The sequence below is a fragment of the Indicator indicator genome, chromosome 26, assembly GCF_027791375.1.
Source record: "Indicator indicator isolate 239-I01 chromosome 26, UM_Iind_1.1, whole genome shotgun sequence".
In the NCBI taxonomy this organism is placed as follows: domain Eukaryota; kingdom Metazoa; phylum Chordata; class Aves; order Piciformes; family Indicatoridae; genus Indicator; species Indicator indicator.
Window position 1 is genome coordinate 5,911,779 of NC_072035.1, and position 20,234 is coordinate 5,932,012.

The following is a 20,234-nucleotide window of genomic DNA, read 5'->3' on the forward strand; positions in this document are numbered from 1 at the left end:
CTTTATCCCGGTAAATGTAAAGGAACACTGAGAGAAATAGTCACTATATTGAGCAGAGATATATGTGACAATAAGCAGGCTTGTACCTAAGGACCAATGAAACTAGGATAGTTGTTGGCCTACTTCTCTTCATCCTTGTAAATAACATGATAAAATGTGTTTTCTTCAGGTAGGACTAACAGCCACCCCAGCTGTGTCTTCTCTCATAAACTGTTTTCTATTCTGGAGAATTTAAGTAGGGTGTGAAAGAAGCTGTCCTAGATTGCCTTCAATTACTCCTCATCTCCTCACTCTTCCCCCTTCTGTTTCTGTTTAAATTCCTTTTATTAAAGCTTATTAAAACCTGGTAATATGTTGTCACTTGTTCCCAATTGAAGTCACCTGAGCAGTTACAAATGCAGATTGCTCCATTAAAGTTAAGGTCAAATTGGGCTTGACAAAAGCCTCCGGTTGTAGTGGTCTCCAAGCTGGTAGTGTAGTCTATTTTCACCTCAAAGTGCAGAAGAGACACAAAACGCTTTACAAATGACTGCCAGCAATTAATGGGACACAAGGATTTATTTGCATATCCAAGGAACTGTTCTATGCAGTTTGTTAATAGTATAAAAATATTTACTGATTTAATTCACACCTTTGAAAATGCACCATGAGCTGAGAAATCTTTCTTGTTTTGGCCCTCAGAGCTGTCTAGCATCTCACACAGCCTGACTGCCACTTTTAATTGCACCCTGAACAACAGATTTACCAGACTTGAGAAATTCTAATTGCTGAGCTCCTTATGTGCCAGGTGATAGGTTTCTGCAATCAGGAAACTGTGAATATTCTGCAGTTTGTCATCTTAGCTTGATTCAGGGTGGTAGCACTTAACGCTTCCCACAGATGACGAGATGTTCTGATACTGCATGATGCTGGTGCTGTAATGTGTCATTATTTAAGCTGAACTGATTTTCACTATGCTTTGTGTTCAGATTTAACTGTCAGGCTGACACAGTTCAGGTGTGGGCAGAAATGAAGTATCCTCTGCCAAATTAATTGATATCTTAAAACCGCTGTTACTGAGAATGGCTTTTACTGTGTGAAATGTCTTTATAAAACTGACATTTTAATCTCATTTTCTATAGAAAATAAATAAAGGTTGGCCTTCTGGGCTGCATGAGCACACTGAAGTAATGCAGATTAGGAAACAATTTAGATGAACAGTTTAACAGGTTTTGTTGTTTGTTTAAAACAAATTTTGTGTGCAAAGAATTTTGAGAAGGATTTAAGAAAGGTATGATTAAAATAGCAAATTTTTTGGTTCTAGTGGTATAGAAAACACTTTAATAATGGAATCTTAAATTCCCCTCTTAGGGCTTATGTTGGTAAACCCAAAATTGGCAGTTTGGGGTTTTTTCATATCGAGAATTGTAAAGAGAAATGAAATCATTACTTGAACAGTTTTCCTTAAGACCTCAGATGAATTAGTAGACAAATCTGCAAAATCATAGATTATTTCAAATCATTCAGCCCAGTTTTGCCTACCTTATTATAGTTTTCTTCAGAAACGTAACCAATGTTTTAGAAGAAAATGTATAATGCGGAGTGATCCATGTGACAGATTGCACCTTTCATAAGGAATTAGATATGGGAGATAATGACCTTTGTGAACTTGTGCAAAAAAAGAGATGGTCAGAAATACCTAGTGTGAGGTGCCCCTGCCCAGGGCAGGGGAGTTGGAACTAGATGATCCTTGTGGTCCCTTCCAACCCTGACTGATTCTATGATTCTATATCAGAGGGTGCTACATTTTTTTTTCCTGAATTTGTGTGATGTGATAGATCATTTCCACCCCTCTATTTTGACCTTTGACTATATATTTGGGTTGTATTTTCTTTTTTTTTTTCTTTTGTCCTTATAGTGCTGTCTAAGTAAATAAAAATATATTCCTGAGGTTGTAGTTAATATCGAATCATAGAATGATCCCGGCCAGAAGGGACCTTCAAAGGTCATCCAGTCCGACCTCCCCACCGTCAGCAGGGACATCCCCAACCAGATCAGGTTGCCCAGGGTCTTGTTGAGCCTCACCTTGGATATCTCCAGGAAAAGGGGCCTCAAGCACCTGCCTGGGCAACCTGTTCCAGTGTTCCACCACCTTCATAGTGAAGAACTTCTTCCTGATATCCAATCTAAATCTGCCCTTCTCAAGTTTGAAGCCATTGCCCCTTGCCCTGTCACTGCAAGCCTTTGTAAACAGTACGTCCTTCCTGTAGGCCACCGTCAGGTACTGGAAGCTGCTATTAGGTCTCCCTGGATCCCCAGAGCCACCTCTTCTCCAGGCTGAACACCCCCAGCTCCCTCAGCCTGTCCTTGTAGCAGAGGTGCTCCAACTCCCTGATCATTTTTGTGGCCTTTCTCTGGACCCTCTCCATCAGGTCAATGTCCTTTGTATATTGAGAACTCCAGATCTGTACAGAGTACTCCAGGTGAGGTCTCACCAGAGCAGACTTTTGACTTCCATCTGCATTTTTTGTCAGCCACTGTAATACATAAATGCTCTACCCAGATTAGGAAAGTGTTCCTCCTGGAATGTGTATATATGCAGATACTGTAAATAGATATACATTAGAAGTTAAGCCAAATATGTGACTATGAAAATGGGTACAATAATATACGTTCCAGATTTGGGCTTTTGACATCAAAATGCATTTGAAAGGCCTACGTTGGATAGCATTACTTTTTTTCTGGAAGCCAGATCTCTCGCTCTCTTGCCAGCTCTGTGTGAGGCAACCAGGTTTGAGCTGTTTGTTACATCCCCAGGGAGATATTTATTGTAATTTTTATAGACACCAGGCCTGTGAAGTGAGGCCATCTCTCTTTGCTTGAACATCTTTAATCAGATCATCTACTGAAAACATATGGGTTTACGATGGAGCCAACTGGAATTGCAAACTAATCCGCTGCTCCTGCACCTTCAGTGCCTCTGGCTCAGTGCCTGATATTACACTTAATAGTTTGTTAATACCAAATAATGCAAAAACATTGCTTCCTTAAGCACTTAATAGGATGTACTGCAATAGAGACAAATGGTCTATAACAGTCTTTATTTCTATTTTAGGAAAATGAACTGAAGGATGCTGTGCAAGAAAAGAATCGCCTGAGCCTTCAGTATGCAAATGTGTACCACAAAGCACTGCAACATGACCAGGTAACATCATGAGCACAGCTCTCAGACATCATTTGTTACAGAAATCAGGCTGCAGAGTGGATAAAAGTGGATTGTATGTTTTTTGTTGTTTGGTTTTTTCCCTCCCTCACTTGTTTCTACTTAGGAACATAAAATATTTTATTTTAAAACAAATTAAAAAAAAAATCTTTTATGAGAAAATGTTATTTTCGAGTGTAAATTTAAGACACTGATAGACCTTAGAGAGGTACATCAATCCTCTGATTCATATTTATTTAGAATTGTAAATTATATTAGGTTTGGTAAAATGACTATTTTTGTGATTTTGATCAGACTTGGTTTAAAAATTATCTTCTTTTTCTGAAATAATTAGTATCCAGTAGATTTTTTTTTCCCCCTACCCTTTTTAATTTTTAAGTTTCTCAAGAAAAACGTCTTTAAAAACCTCTTGTCCAGCAGCAAATTTCCAAAACTCTATTTAGCAGTTATTTCCCCTGTAGCATGGCACATGGCATAGCCTCAGCTATTCCAGGTCCCAATTTAAAACCTATCTCAAAAGTAAGCATTTTTCTTCAGTTTGTTTTTGTCTTTATGGGACAAAAAAGAAGTCATCACTGTAGTCAAAGATATTATCTATGGCAAATAGTGCATGGCATGACTAGCATGGGAGGAGAGGTTGATGTGGCTTACCTCACCATATATGCATTCAGTGGAAGAAACATCATGAACCAACCACTTGACAGGGCTACATTTAGCTAAAAATAAAACTCCAATCTGGGATTTCTACAGGGCTTATGCGAGTTGCTCAGCAACCTCATTCATATCTGAAGAGCTGTAACTCACATAGGCTCTGATGAAAGCCCATCCTCAAAGCCTGCAGAACGGTGGTAACTACATGCTTTGATATCTCTGACGTGCATGTGTCGCAGAGTAGCCTGCTGTTGAATTTCCAAACCAAAGGAGGGCTGAATAAGTCCCTGATACAATGCAAATGGTGAAGCATGTACTCTAGATTCTGTGTAGCACCTGGTATTGAACCAGACTTGAAATTTCCTGTTGCTGAGGAACTTAAATGCTTTTTTCTTTTTTTGCATAAAAAGACAGTGTGATAATACTTTATGATAGGAGGAAGCCATGTGTATCACAGCATCACTTAATTTTATTCATCCATCTGTCTAGAATTTCTCCCTTTCCTAATGTTTTTCTCTTTATTGTTGTTTACATATTGCCTTTACTTCATGAGGCACATAAAGATAAAATCTCACTTAGGCAGGTTTATATGCTATCTGACACAGGAATAGCATGCAGCATCAATGGAGTGAAGGGCCCATACCTTGGTGACACTAAAAACATTATCCTTCTTACTATCAGAAAGTGAAGAACTATGCAGTTAACAATGATTTATTATAGGTAATGTTTGTCTCTTACTAGAATGCAGAGCTTGAAGTACACTGAAAAACCTAGCAAAACCCATTTAGACTATAAAGATAAAATGTCAACCTTTGATGCATTAGCCACTAAGTCAGTAATAAAATTACCTTCTACTATTGTAGTGTCAGAATTTGCCATACTATAGGTGTTGGTTTCTTCAAATATAGGGGTTTGTTTCTTCAAATACTGTGAAAGGCATGATGCAACAATTCTAGATGCCTGTGTTACTAATTTAATATCACAGCCTCAGCAGGATCAAAGACTTTTAAGTGTACCCTCTCCCTTATAACAATATAAACAATATGCAGTCTTTGCAGAATACCCTGAATGTTAACAAACCTGGTGTTTTCCCTCTTGCATAAGAGCCCTTCTTAGGGAATTATTAGGGGTTTTTTTTGTGTTGTGTGTTGGTTTTTGGTTTTGTTTTTTTTTTTTTTGTTTTACCACACACAGTGAGATTGAGGACAGATTGTGCAGTTTAGACTCCATTTTACTATTCAGAAAGTGTGAAGCTATGTGGCTTTGGATGTGGAGGTTGGAGCAGAATTATAACAGAGTTAGGGCTCAGCCCTGAAGGGGAAAACCTGCCTAAAATAATTTATTCTTTTTCACCCTTGAGAGCTGGCCTGAAAAACAGGCCAACTTTATCCAATCAACTGGGACTGGAGGAGTGTTTCTGCATTCTGTTATGTAGCAGAGATAAAACTCCTGCTCGTTTTTGCACAATGTGTTTGCTGAATTTTGACTTTAGGAAGTAGGAGGTAGAAGGCTGGGTACCATTCAATTCTCAAATTAAAGCTAAGTGGTATGTAACTTACATGATTAAGTTTAGGTGCTCTGCATAAGGGAAACAAAGGTGCTTTCCTGGAGGGGAGTACTTGTGAAAAAATTTTGTGTCCTTAGGAGTGCTGTAACACTGGTCTCTGACTTGTTTTTCTGCTCATCTGAATATATATGGGTGAGTGGTTTTATGTACAGAAGACCAGGCATTACACATTCAGATTTTTTTTTTTCCTGAATACCTGAAATCATACGATTTTCAATACCTGAAATCCTGCAATTTTCATGGTACTTTCTGAATAATGTTTTCTGAACAATGTCAGTAGTTTGAGAAATTGGCAAGTGTCTGAAGTCTAGAATTAAGGCAAATGATAGGTTATAAGACTGATGGAGCTTTTCACCAATGAAATAAAATGTCAGCTTGTTTTGGTGGGCTGGTTTTCAATAACTAGTTTCTGTTTAAATGTTCAAGAAGTGGAAGATGTTTTAGCACTCTTCTCCCTTCATAACTGACTCAAATGAGAATAGATTTAGTAAGCGTGTAGGTATGGGATGAAAAATAAATTGGAAGCACTGCAGATCAAAATGTTCCCCATTTCTGTCATGAAATTAGAACTGCTTATGATGGCACTCTATTTAGGTCAACTCTTTTTGCCACTGGGAACACTGATGTTTTGATGTGCTCTCTGTGTAATTCAGATTCATGTATACCCCATATGTTCTTAAGCAGTCTGCTTGGAGAGAGTGTTAAATTCACATTTAAGAACAAATGTTGTCTAAGCAACAAAAAAACAACAACAAAAAAAGGCAAATGATAGACTCATCAAGTTTTATGCTGCCTTATGGATTGTATAAATGTGTATATCACAGCATTTTATGTGATACACAGTCTTCAGAGGAGAAAGTCCTGGCAAGAATGCCTTGGAGAAATATTAAAATGTATCAGTTGTCTCTGGAAGTAACAAGAGTAATTATTGGAAGGTGGTTGATTTGACTGTGTTCTTTCCAATCTGCAAAATTAAAATATACATACAACTTTGTTCAAAACTGATCTGCCAAATGAGAAAGTACAGAAATTATTAGAACCATTTTTGTGATCCTAAAATTTAACTACTTCAGGTATATGCTTTGAAGTCCTAAATGAAAGATCCTGATATGTGTATAATATCTACAGTTTTACCTTTCTCTGATTCATGTGTTTCCAAAATTACATTAGCAGCCTGATAGCTACCTCACTGCCCACAGGAAAAGGCACATAGCACTTGCTCCCCAAAAATGTTTCAGGCTGTGGTGGCCAGTAAGTTTTGGAAAATTCTTTACCAAGGTAGTCAGTTGGCATCGGTTGTTTTAGAGAGAGGGAAAACTAAAGCCTGAGGAAAAACCTTTTCTTGAAACTTTTTCAAAATTCAAGATCCTCAGTAAATTAACTGAGAATCACAAGTAATAACAAAATGGCATTGTTGATAGTGATACCTCCTTGCTTCCTTTTTCCACTCCATTTTTCTTCAGCAATATACACTGACTGATCCGAGTAATGATATACAATGCAAAGTATATAGGAAGTTAATAGATTCTGAAAATCCATTGTTTAATAGTTCCCTTAGTTGTAAAGAAATGAGAGAAGAGGAAAAGAAAAATCCTTGCACAGAAAAAAAAAAATCCGCAGATTGACAATAATTGCATCAGTTTTTGTGGAAAACATGATTTGTTCCTTTTTCCTTTTTCTTTTTTCCAGTCCACTACACTCTAAAGAGTCATCTTGCAAAGATGAATACAAGGGCTGGCTGCAACCATTTAGATTGTTTGGTCCATGGCAAAATTTGCAAGTTAACAAACTGGAGCCAGAAGGCAAATAGGCTGAATCTGTTTCCAAAACATCACTTTAGAAAATGGCCAGGAGATACCTATGTCAGAGGTTGCTTAATGCTATTCATTCTTAAAAAATAAAACCCAAACAAAATAAACAAAAAAGCAAAACAACAACAATCACCAAACAAACAAAACCAAAATGACAAAACAAACAAAATAATTTGTGCTTCCTCTAAGTGAAGTTTGAATGAAACATGAGCTGCACCAAGATCAACACACCTATGCCTTATCCCAATACTTTGGACTTTGCCTTTCCCTAGCCAGTAATCCTGCCAGCACTGTTTAAGCTTCTGTGCTCTGTTTCAGGTACCAAAGGAAAATGGATACGTCTTGGAACTCTGTTCACTAAAAATATTATGGCTCTTTCTTTTGCCTTCTTATCATCTCTCAGCTTTGCAGGGAAGTGGAAATAGTTTGTCAATGTTATGGGTTTCGTTTTTTTTAACCTAGGTGTTTATTGCTGGTGTGTTTTCATTCTAAATGTAAAACTTCCAATTTCTGATATGATACAAGCTGTACCAACCCTGTTGTTACAGATCAGTTCAGGATATAAAGTCATAAAATGATCAAGGATAAGAAATCAAATATTCAACTGATCGGAACTGATGAAAGAACCTTTCCACAGGACGATGAAATAGTTTAATAATAATTTTTATTTCTATGTGTGTTTATGGAGTAGTCACTATTGCTAATGATTCGCAAAATGCTGTATAAAAAGACACAGTCATACTGAAATGGTTAAGCTAGCAGCAAGTAAATTACATGGGAAAACAAATCCTGCTGGATGAGTATCTGATCCTTTCAAAACCTTCTGTGTGCAAATATATGAAGGGAGACCAAGGGTTTTGTTGCAGAATAATATTTTTGAATTGTAGAGACACATTGATTTCAAATGTTAGCACAGGCTGATCATGTATATTTGGATGTATTCTGAAATCCATTTACACTAGAGAAGAGTGCTGGAAAATGTTCATTTGAGTTATATTTCCACAGATAGGTTAGATGTCTGTCTCTTTATATAGCACACCCGCTTCTGAGAACCAGAAGAATTGGGAATTTTTTGGTTGTCATTTACTTTGTGTGTTATGTGTGTGTGTATGTGTGTATATATATATATATATATATATATATATATATATATATAGTGATTTACTTAAATTTACATAACTTATGCATAACTACAGTTATGCCAAATTGCAGTCCTTCTCAAAAGAAAATTTCTTGCATATATATATATGTTACACACAATTTCCTCAATGAGAATTCCCTTCCACTTTTTACCCTTCTCTCCTTTTTCAGTTTTAATATGCAGAAATGTTTGTGTCAGACACAATTTTCCCTCAATTAAAGGTGCATGGGCAATAATAACTCGTTTTTTGTTTTGGGGTTTTTTTTTCCCCCTAGGTAAAATCAGACTATGACCATCTTAGAGAAACCCTTCTCAAAGTGACCAAAGAACGAGATTTGGCTGTAAAGAGAAAACACCAGCTCCAAGCCAAGCTGGAGAACTTAGAGCAGGTCCTAAAGGTAGGTATAATGCCATAAAGTCCAACAGACCAGTACTTCTATTTCTTGTTTAATATCCCTGGTGTTCATTTAGTGAGTCACAGATACGCATTGCAAACTAGGGGACTGAATGTCCCTATAAGTTGTGATAAAAATGTGGAATACAGTAGACTAAGTACCTACAAGGGACCTCAAACTGTCAGAGGAGAGACATCCTTAGAGTTCATTATCTGATATATTATAAATAATTGGTTGTAGGTTTTCACTATAGAGGTAATTCAAGATGAAAGTATCTATGCTGATGAAGGCAATATGAAAAACAGCCAAGGTATTTTACCTTAGAGAGAGCTATGTCTGCCAGTCTAATGATGCAAAATGTTGCTGTGGCTTTGTGAAACAAGCTTTTCTGCTAGCTTGTGTTGCCTGAGCAGAGTGTATCTCATTGTCTGGACAGGGTTGCAAAACCTGCCTTGAAGAGGGTTAAGTAACTAAGATTATTAGGAAGAATAAAGTAAGAGAAAGGCATGCACTTACCGCTGTTTGCATCGCTGGAGAGAGAAAAAACTTGTAAACACTTGTCTGTAATTCAGACTGTTCAGAAAAATGAAGAGTAGAATGGAGCATTGGTCCCAGTGCTAAAAACTTTTTGACAAACTGCCAAAGAGCTCTTTATTTTTCTTCTCATGCCCAAAGTTGTCCTTTTTCAAACCACCAAAGTGTCTACTAAAGGAGGGATGGATTCCTTGAAAGTCGTAGGGGATGGAAACGAAAATAAGGGGTCTGAGACTTTAAATTTTGAGCAGAACTTTTCTTTGTAGAATTCTTTAATAATGCTGAGTGGCTTCAACCAATGCTTGTTGTGAGTATACAGCCATTTACTTGAAATTGAATTTGTTACTAATTCTGGCTTGCATCAGACCCACTATAAAGGGGAAAATTAATTTTGCTGTTGGCCGCATCAGAGTAGATCTGAACTTTTGAAGACTGTAGTGATGAAAGCGGCCACCTGTCTGTCTGAATTTCAAGAAGTTTTATTTTTAGGTTGTAACACTGGTAAATACATTGTTGAAACCACATCTCCAGCTTTATTTGATACTGCTCAGGAGGTGAGAAGGTTTTTCAGCGCAGATGACAATAAAAGGTGGTTATAAGTTTACACCCCTCTTGCTGAGCCTCCAAAAGACTGTAGAGTTATCAAAAGTAAGCTGGCTGCTCTGTAAACCAACATATTCCAGCAGCTCCTGGAAACACAAGCTGTTGAAATCATATGCTAGGTAATGCCACAGGCTGTAGACTGTTACATGTTCTGTTGTGCAGTGAATTATCAATGTCCCCACCTGACAACAGGTAGCACTGATGGAATAAATCTAGTTGTATGTGAATAAGAAATACATCCACTGGGAAATGAAAAATAAACTGCTTTATTAAATAGAAGAGTGATACACTGTTATGTCTTTAAACTAGTACAACTTTTCCCAGGAAGAACTAGAAAGTTTTTCTCTAGCTCTGGAAGGTAATTTACTCTTTCTGTTATTTTCTTCTTTTCCTTCTGGGGAATACAAAACCGACAGTTCCACAGACCTTTATCACTAATTTTCTGTGTTACTGTGAGCCATGTGCTAATACCTATAGAAAACAGGATCAAGACCTGGAAGCTATTTCAACAGATTTGGCTTGCCTGTGCTCTCTGTATAATGATTGTAGGATTCCAGCTTGATAACTGCAGAAATTCACTTCTTCAAGTAGCACATAGTGGAAAGATAAGAAGGGGAAAAAAGGCAACTAGAAAAGATAGGAATTCATGGCTCATAAAACAGCTGAAGATTAGACTTTGCTCTGAGTAAATTAGAATTAATTCTGATTTCATGAAATCAAAATACAGGTTATGATTGACTGGGCTTCTATGCTGCTAAGAACCCCAGCTTTCACAAGCAATAAAACTCATCTCATATCTTGTTCAGACACTGATTCGATTAGGTTTGTATGTTTGTGAACACAAAAACTCTTCTAATGATGGACTGTGTTTTATTTTCTTAAAGCAAATTAAAGAATGTTCTTTCTTCTTTGGCCATAACAAACAATGTTCATTTCTCCACTCTTTAATTAGCTTAGCTACTGGGATTTGACTTAATGCTTCCTCCAAATTTCTTCTGCAGAAGAGCTCAACCTAGTTATTTAGCTTAACTTCTACTGCAATAATACTTCTAATAGATGTGGTAGAAGCCTTCCGTAAATCTCACTGTTCTGCTTAAGAAGTCCTTCAAATGTTTTCCTTCACTGATTCTGTGCTCCTGGCTTTTCATATTCAGTAGTCCTCTGTCTTGAGCTGAAGCCATCTGAGCTGTTAGAGTACCTTGAACAGACTCGAAACCCCAAATTGCCTTTTTAGCACTAAACCATGCCCCAGCAGATGCAGTTCATTGTGTATTTCATGTGTGTTAGCATATGGTTGGGAAATTAGTAGTTTGAAAAAATGGCTTGCAGCTTTCAAGTCATTGGAAACGTTTGAGGAGTATTTAGCCTAGTTTCTCTATCAAAAGAGAAATTCAGTTTCTCTTTTGAGAACTTCAGGATGTATCAACTGAGCAGAAAAAGGAAGATGAAGAACTGCTGAATTTGCTAACTTCTGAGAATCTTCACAGTGCCTCTCACATAGAACAGTTCTGATTTTCTGACGTGTTCAGCCAGTTTTTCCCATTCATTCCACTGTAACGGCGCTCACCCATCTGCATGCACAGATGACAAGTCCTTTGATAAAAGTACTTGGGTGAAAATTAAATTTGCTCCCCATTCAGTATCATGTATGAGTTCTGTCTCATAAATGAGACTTCAGTATTTGAAAGCCATTTGAGTTTGTTCTAGCATTTACCAGTTGCACATTTTAGAACTGTAGAAGTTCTACACTTCCTTACGCTGCTATAGGGAAGAATAGGTTTCTTTATTTCATTTGCAGCTGTAGGCAATGCAGTGGAACCACTGAAGTGGTTGGTGCTCGGATGGACTACCTATTGTCATATTTCCTGCTGTCCATGAGGAAGCTGGAAAAACAAGTGCTGTTTGAGCAGATCCTTTAAGTGCTATTTCAGAAAGTGTTTATACTGTACAGCTGCCTCACTCTAAGGTTTGAGAGAAAACGGATATGCATGATGTCCCCAGTTCCATTCTCTGCTGCAAAGCAGGATTCTTGCCTTTGGTCTGAAAGATGCACTGACAAGGTTCCATTTTCACACTTTCTTTGAAGGATGCATCATTATTTGCCAATCATTTTGAAACATGAAGTCCTTACTGTGTTTTTTCCTATGCGCTTTTAGATGTGGATTTGCTTTCAGGTATTAGAGTAACATTACTAGAACCTCTAGAAATGGTGCAAAAAGGGAAGTGCAATTTTGCACTAACCTGCCTCACAGTAAGAACAGCAACAGCCTGGACAAATGGATCACTGCCACCTCACAAACTATGGCAATATGACCGTTGTGGAAATCAGTCCAGCAATCCAGATGCTCTTCTAGTGATCTCTGCAGTCCTTCTCCACTGCCCTAACCTATTCCACTCAGGCTTGGAAGAAGAAATGCCGGTAACTAATGTTCTATAGGAAGCACAGAAGAGATCTGTAGACAGAACTGATCTTTGAGCAGAGTAGAAGAGAAATTGCTTCTGGTCTGGGGAAGATTTCCTTATTGTGCTAGGGGAGGGACAGATACTGGGCTGAAGAGATCCTTGCTGCTTTAAGTGCTAAGTAGAACATGACAATACTAGAATGACTGAGAGAGATTTTTAGGTTGACCTGGATGACCAGTGGTCTTTTCTAACACTAAAATCTGTGAACTCTAGGTCATCAAATACATACTTTAGGAAACATAATTTTAAAGCTGGTGAGAATCACAGATCATGTATCAAAGTCTGTTTCTTCATTAAGTTTTACAGATTCAGTCATGACATTAATTATTCATTGATCTCTGCAAAAGACTAGGAATTATTCTGTAGTGCCTTTTGTAAAAGTAAATCAAAATAAGATTTAGTACCAGATCTGGTATAGCATGAGTGAGTGAAGTGAGACCTTTGTTGTTTTTCTGATAATTAAAGATTTTAATTAAAGGTGTGGGAATGACTTAACTTTCCATATAAGAAATGTGCTGATGCTCCCCTGCCATCAAGTTTTACATAAGGCTTGATGGAAGTTGCTGGGCTCAGCAAATGTCACTTCATGCTAATTTAAAACATGAGTAATACTAGTCTGCAAAATAGGTTATATTCATTCCCATGAGATGAGAATCAGAACCATTATTTTTGGTCATTATTAAACACTGAGAAATAGATATTATCTATTAACAGATCCATTTCACTTTTGTACATTATGCAATGTTTAGAAATATCTACAGTCAAGATACTGAACCTTCACAAAACTCCTAGAAAAGAAGGCATAGTTGAGAGTCAGAACAGATGAACTGGAAAAATATTTGTTAATAATCAACACAACAAATTAAAATAAATAAATTCCCAAGTAGAGGTGAAATATCAGAGACATTTCTACTTCCTTTGCAAACCAGTCCTGATTGAGGGAAGTCAGACTCACTGTGCTGTCCCTCTGTTATGAGTCATGTAGCACAGGAGAACAGCTCATTAAGGGTTAGCAATATGCTTGATAAAGTTTCTCTGCTACACAATATGAGATATTTTGGTCTGTTCTTGTCAATTTCAGCAACCCATTTGTCTTTCCAGGTGCTGATTCCTAATAGGTTTGTATGCAATAACTTACGGTGCTGCAGATAAGACACTGTGTCTCTGCTGTGGGAGTATTATGGGAATAATATGTAATCTGGAAAAGAAAAAGCTTTAATACAAGTTTCACCAGAGAAGAGATGAGAATCTGTAAAGAGATTTTTCTTAACTCCCCTTTATTAACACAGTATTTGAGAGTTACAGTGATACTGGGAGAATAATATTAACCTGTAATGAAAAAACATTTCTATCTGCAAAGGGGATCTTGACACTGTTCAGCTTGTGCTCTTCCCAAGAACCTGTCTCATATTGCTTTGTATCATTAGTAGCAACTCCTCTTTAAAAGTTGGTTTTGAGTACTGCGTGGTCACTTCTGTCCAGATCCATGTGTTAATGTTGCTCTGGCTAATTTGCTACAAATAATAGGCAGGGAGTAGCAAAAGTAAGCTATTTCTTTTGGGTCATCATTTGCAAAACAAATTGCAAAATCACATCCCGGGTAAAGAGGCATTTTGGGAATTGTCAAGCTAATTTTTTTTCTATGCTTTGATTTTTCAGCACAATACCACATATAAATGTGTGCCTGGTGGATAAAATAGGTGCTGCTCACTTGTGCATCACAGAAGCCATGTCACTGGCAATGACAGAGTCATATATCCTAAAAGAGGTTGCTGGCAAAATGCCTGAGTTTAGCATTGGCAATATGCCTCTAAGTGCTGACCGAATTAAAATCCTATCCAGTTTCCCGCTTGTCGATCAGTGATATCAGAGAACTTTCATGTTGAGGTGGACTCCCAGCCAAGTTCTCTGCATGGCTGGGAGTGGCAGCATGTTTGGCTACAGGTCGACTATGTTCAATTCTCTTGGTGGTTCTTCTGTTTCCTTTCAAACAGCATATGCGAGAGGCTGCTGAACGGCGGCAACAGCTGGAGTTGGAGCATGAGCAAGCCTTGGCTGTTCTCAACGCCAAACAGCAGGAAATCGAACTCCTGCAGAAGGTAAGGGGAGAAAGGGAAACCAGATGAAACAGCAATTTGCAGTGACAGAGTACAGGCCATGGAATAGGTCTCCTGATTTAAAGGAACTTGAAATGTTATCACCAAGCTAGTTGCTGTTCTGGAACGTTCTGTGTGATTCTTGATGCAGCTGTTACAAGATGTTTGCTGTTGGGTTTCTGTGATGGTACTATTGATATATAAATGTTTGTGCCAGTGAAGATTAACCTGACCAGGTTCTCATATTTACCAATAGATGTAAGTTCTCATATTTACCTATAGGGAGAAAAATGATACAAATATATATATTTCCTTTGTATTTCCATTGCTTCCTTCTGTGTTTGGTTCAGAAACGTGTGTATTCCTTCAATGTCAAAGAAGGAAACTGATCTTAATTTCATGATAATCAAAATATAGGGAATCTACCATTTCCTTGTTGGTTTATTGAAACAGTTAAACATTTGTACTGACCTATTTGTTTTGTTAGGATTTCTCTGACTTCCTCTTCCAGACACTGGCAATTCTTACTACCTTTCTCCACTAAATTAGATTAAAGTAAGTCCTTGTTAAGGCATTTACACTTCACAGCTGATCTTGTTTCTCATAAAGTAAACAGTTAAGTATCTCATTTCCAAACTCATTCTCTAATTCACAAATCACTTTAAGACTTCACACTTGAACTTCTCAGCATTTATTATACTAGAAAGAATATATTGAATTGCAGTCTTACCAAAGTCACTTAAAGCTGCAGTTGTCTGAATACTAATGCTGATTTTTCCAATTGCTTGACTAGATCAAAACACAGAAATAATGACGTTAATGATAATTTGGAGGAGAATTGGCATGGAAGAACATTCTCAGAGGGATAAAACAAAATGTATCTAATATAGTTTGCTTGAAATAGAAAGTTTCACTTGACCAAATAAAATCTTCCAGTTAATTTTCTTTTAATCCTTCACAATTAATCTGTCCAGGCGTATTTCCAAATGCCATTTCTTGTTGTATTCAGCTGTTAAAACTGAACTTCTACGTAAATTTTTGGGCTTAAATTTCATGGCAAAGCAAAGAAATCAAAAGAATTGTACAGCTTTTCTTCTTGCTAATTTTCATTACATTCATCTAATAAATCCACATGACTTGGGTCTTTTTTGTTACAAATTGCAAATAGGAAACAAATCTCTGCAATACTTTTCTCCAGTCATTTTTGCTAAACTGTAGCATGAGACTTCAAGCACAAATGAATTGTACTGTGTTGGGTATTTTACTCCATGTGACTAGTTCAGCATCTGTAGCCAGTGATTAAATTCTCATCCAGTAGCCCTGAAGCAGCATGGAATACAAGATCATTTATGTTAAAAATTATTATCTAATGATCATTTGCCCCTAGGTTCCACTACAATTTTAGCTTAGAGTTCCTATGCTAAAATCCATTGTTAACAATTCGTCTGTGCTCTACTTATGGATTTAAGAAATAATTCATCATTCTTACCGGTTTCATTCATTAGCCTGAACTATTCCTTCTAGGACTTTGCACAGACACTCATTTCACCCTGAGACATCTAATTCTTCATATGATTAAGTTGCTATTGTGTGTGTGTTCTTTTATTATTGCATTTCATGATAAGGATCTGTGGCGACTTAAAAGACAATCCTACCTATCGTGTCTCTGGGCAAAATCTGCATGTGATATTCATTCAAGATACCACCTAAAAATGAAAAAATATATTTTCAGCCTTTCCAAGCTCAGATTCTTTTCCATTGTAACATGTTGAGATCTCAGTTTGGCTAAGATACTTACTTGCTTCAGTAATGCTGTTATTAATCACAGAATCACAGCATGTTAGGGGTTGGAAGGGACCTCAAAACATCATCCAGTACAACCTTCCTGTCAGAGCAGGTCCACATAGAGCAGGTCACACAGGAATGCATCCAAGTGGGTTTTGAATGTCTACAGAGAAGAAAACTTCCCAACCTCTCTGGACAGCCTGTTCCAGGGCTCTGTCACCCTCACAGCAAAGAAATTTTTTCTTATTTTCTCATGGAACTTCCTATGCTCCAGCTTGCACCTGCTGCCCCTTGTCCTGTCGTTGGACATCACCGAGAAGAGCTATAGAATAAGACTGAAAATAAGACTGCTATAGAATAAAACTGATAGCAGATTAATACACTGGGGATAGAAGAGGGAAAGTCTTCAAAGCACTGAATGATAATTGAGAGTGTGTCTATACTGCGCACTCTTCAACCTTGTAGAGAGACACCTGAGCTACCTGTAGTTCTCTAGGCATGGTAGTGAACACGAGCACAAGACTAATTTGTTCTGCTTTAAGCCTCTGGTGGTATCCAACACACCAGCTTTTCAACATTATAATGCAGTGTGTATTGTCAGAAAAGTAATTTAAATAAATCTGTTACCTAAGTAACTCTAACAGTTTACTTCCACCATTAAGCAGGAATTGCTAGCTCACATTTCATCCGAAGCTGACATCAATGTACTCAGTACGTGTGTTAAATTCCTCCTTTTTTTTTTTTTTTTTAAATTAGAGTCATCTAATTACTTGAAAAAGTACCATGAAATGAAAGTTGTAACTCCAGGCAATAACAGGATGACATTTGACAGCATATCTTGTTACTGTCAGAAAGTTGCTGATGAATCACAGAAATGTGCCCTTCAGAACAAAGCAAGTTCTTGGTACAGTCTGATGCACTTGCTGTCACATCTTGATATTATAAATAAAAATTTGTTGTGTGTTTTTCATATATGTACAGACTGATCAGATTTTTTCAACTCAAAAGGAGCAATGTAGTGTTGTTCATCAAGGTTTTGTGGTTATAGGGAAGCTGATGAGCTTTTTCTCTAAGAAAGCCTTAATACAAGTCAGTTCGATGGAGAGAGAACTTTTGGTGCAGGTTTTCTAATCATTGATCAAGAACTCATCTTTTTGGGTAGATTTTATTAAACTTGTAATGATGGATAACACAAGGCTTTCTACTGCCTGTCATCTTATGTTTGCTAATGTTTGTGGAGCCAGTATTTTATCAGATGCTAGCAATAAGGCTACTGTAGTACAGGAAGAAATACGACTGTGCTGGCAGGACTGAAGGAGGGTTTGTTATCATGGATGACAGCGGAGTGTGGGTATATGTTTTTCATTGTGATGTTATGACCTGACCCAGCTTCCCTTGAACCCAATAATGGAATAGGGTGTTGGTCATGGTAGTATCTCACGCATTAAATCAGAAAGTGTGTGGGGTGTTCCCTTCTGCTAAACTGGAGAGTTTTAAGACTTTTCACTAAGGTGGAATGTGCAGAATGTGATCTTTGGGTTACAGTAGTAGGGAGCCAAAAGGTAAAGTTAGTGCATTACACTGCTATCAGCCTGATGCAATGCTTAATAACAAGTTTTGCTTATTTTCAATAAGAAAGGTAGTGAAAACTTAAATGAAAATAGTGAGCATAACACAAAGTTACTCAGTGCTTTTGTTTGTTTTATTGAATGTTTAGACTTCACAACCAAAATTTGATAACTGAATTTCTGAGCTACATAAAAAAACCCTCCACTTTTCTGCTCTTATTGATTCCTTCTTTTCTTCTTTGACTCGGTTGATTGGACCCTGAATGTTGCACTCATGTTCACAGACAACTTTTCTTGTGGTTGCCTTGAAGTGTTTTGTGAGCTGTTTACTTAGATGATGCATACTGTTGCTGCATGTAAAGAATGAGCTTAATTTGTGTATTCCTTTCTCCTAGCTAGTTTGGTAGCATTGTGAACCTCCTGCAGTGTAGAATAACAAGCTCATTTTTCACTTTTAACTTAGAGGGTTTCAGACGCACTTCTGATATGTTCTTGCAGTATGTTGAGCATGCTTGTCTTGCTCTTAACAAAATACCCATGCTATTAAGCTTTGCTGAGATTCAGTCTCCTCAAAATAAGAAGTTATTTCAGTGGCTTGGAACCAAAACACTGTAGTAATATTGGTGGAGCCATCCCTTCAAGACTGTAATTGGCTTTGCATTCGAGCATACTGTATGCTGCTTTATGTGGTTAGAGCATACTATATGTGACATGACTAATTGATTTCTCTTTTATCTTTTTTTGTTCTCTCTTCTTTGTTATAAAAACAAGGCTCAGGTTGAAGCTAAGAAGGAACATGAAGGAGCAGTTCAGTTGCTAGAGGTAAGATATCCATTGTTTCTGGGAATTTCTGTGGAGCTTCCATTCTGAATGCCTTAAATTTACAGTATCGTATTTTAAAGTTTCAAGAAATGCATAAGGAAAGAGGTTTTTTTTCTCTTTTCAAGTAGTTGCATCCTTTCAAGATTGTAATTCAGTTAGGAGTGCATTAAGCTGAGGACATGTATACCTCAATTTCTCTTTGTATAGAAAACCAAACTAGTTTTTCTGGCTGAGGAAAAGAAAAGGCAGTAAATGGTTGTTAAGTGTTAATGTACATACCATAAAGAACACACAAAACCATAAATTGATTGTGGCAAGTGCATCATCAATATTTCATTTAGAAATCTGGTTTTAGCAGAAAGTAATTTCTAGTCTTTTTACCTTCTTACAGTTGCTCTTCTGTCTTTGTACTTGTCATGCACTGGTGGAAGGTGATTTTTTTCTGGTGCCCTAATCATATTTTAAAATAATCAATATTAAAATTGTTTATTTGTATCTATAAAAGTTAATATCCTCACAGAAACTGTTTGCTCATAGGCATTCATTATCATCATACATAGTAAGTTTGTTTTGCCTTCAAGAATATAAGATTAAAGTATTATTTAATGCCTGGTAGAAAGTGTGTGGTGAAGGAAAACATAAGCAGAAACAAAGCAAGCAAGTGATTAGCTACTTCCCTCGAGCTAACCAAGCTCCTATTTAGTTGATTTATTTGCAACCTCCAATTTGCATAACCCCATCAAAGTTTCCTAAGCTTTTGCTTTTTATTGCCTCAAGCCCATTAATTTTTAGCATTTATTTTAATCTGCTTTTTGCAATTTGAGATCAGCAGTGGTATTGATTTCTGAAATGTTCTATGGCGTGCTTTGTGTTGATGCATGCTTTTACATGTGTTAACTGTTCTAATATATTTTGCTTTGAAATGTAAAAGTGTTCAAAACTGGTTTTATTTCTTTATTTCACGTCTCTTTGTTTACTGTGTCTTGTTTGGAATTTATTGCTTTGCACTTCATCCAGAACACCCTGGACAGCATGCAGGTATTTTAGGGCATAAATTCTCCTTTCCCTGTCCTGAATCCTGCACTTCTTCCTTTAAAACGAGTATGATAGTCCTGCCTAACCTTGCATGGGATGCGTGCTAGAGCCATTGTTATGCAAGCATGCTTGGCGTTTAGTGGCCTAATACCAAATCACCAAAATCAGATTTTTTTTTTTTCTACAAGAGATTAATCTTCAAATATGGCATGATCTAATAAGAACTCAGATACTGGTTTTGAAAGGTAATTTCCTATGAGCATGCCCAGTAAGAATGGTTTGTTAGTTTATTCAAGATTGTAGCTTTCTGATTGTGTGGATTTTGCCTGAATTCAGACTGTGTCTTTGTTAAAACAGAGAATTTTGTGATGTTTTCACCCAAGGCTCATTTATTGAGCCACCTACTGAAAGCCATTGCTGTTACATAAACAGTTAAACTGTGAAATTATATTTCTGTAGCAGATTGTGTGAGCTAATTACTACTCTGAATTCAAGCCTGACCACCTGGAAAGTTGCTCATCCTCTCCCCTGTCTTGTGTGAAAAGTATCTGTCTTGTACTG

The 20,234-nt window shown here is 37.2% G+C and overlaps 1 protein-coding gene across 7 annotated transcripts in view; it reads left to right on the forward strand.

Moving 5' to 3' along the window:
• The window catches only part of RIMBP2 (RIMS binding protein 2), a 136,023-nt gene that overhangs the window by 71,473 nt on the left and 44,316 nt on the right, over positions 1–20,234 (forward strand). For 5 of the 7 annotated variants that reach the window (XM_054392645.1, XM_054392648.1, XM_054392647.1 and 2 more), the window contains exons 1-2: positions 14,365–14,466; positions 18,588–18,638. In XM_054392645.1, coding sequence (XP_054248620.1) covers positions 14,365–14,466; positions 18,588–18,638 — 153 coding nt within the window. Of the gene's footprint in view, positions 1–3,094; positions 3,185–8,647; positions 8,771–14,361; positions 14,467–18,587; positions 18,639–20,234 lie in introns of those variants that run through there. The other 2 variants (XM_054392644.1, XM_054392651.1) reach the window with 2 other exon arrangements.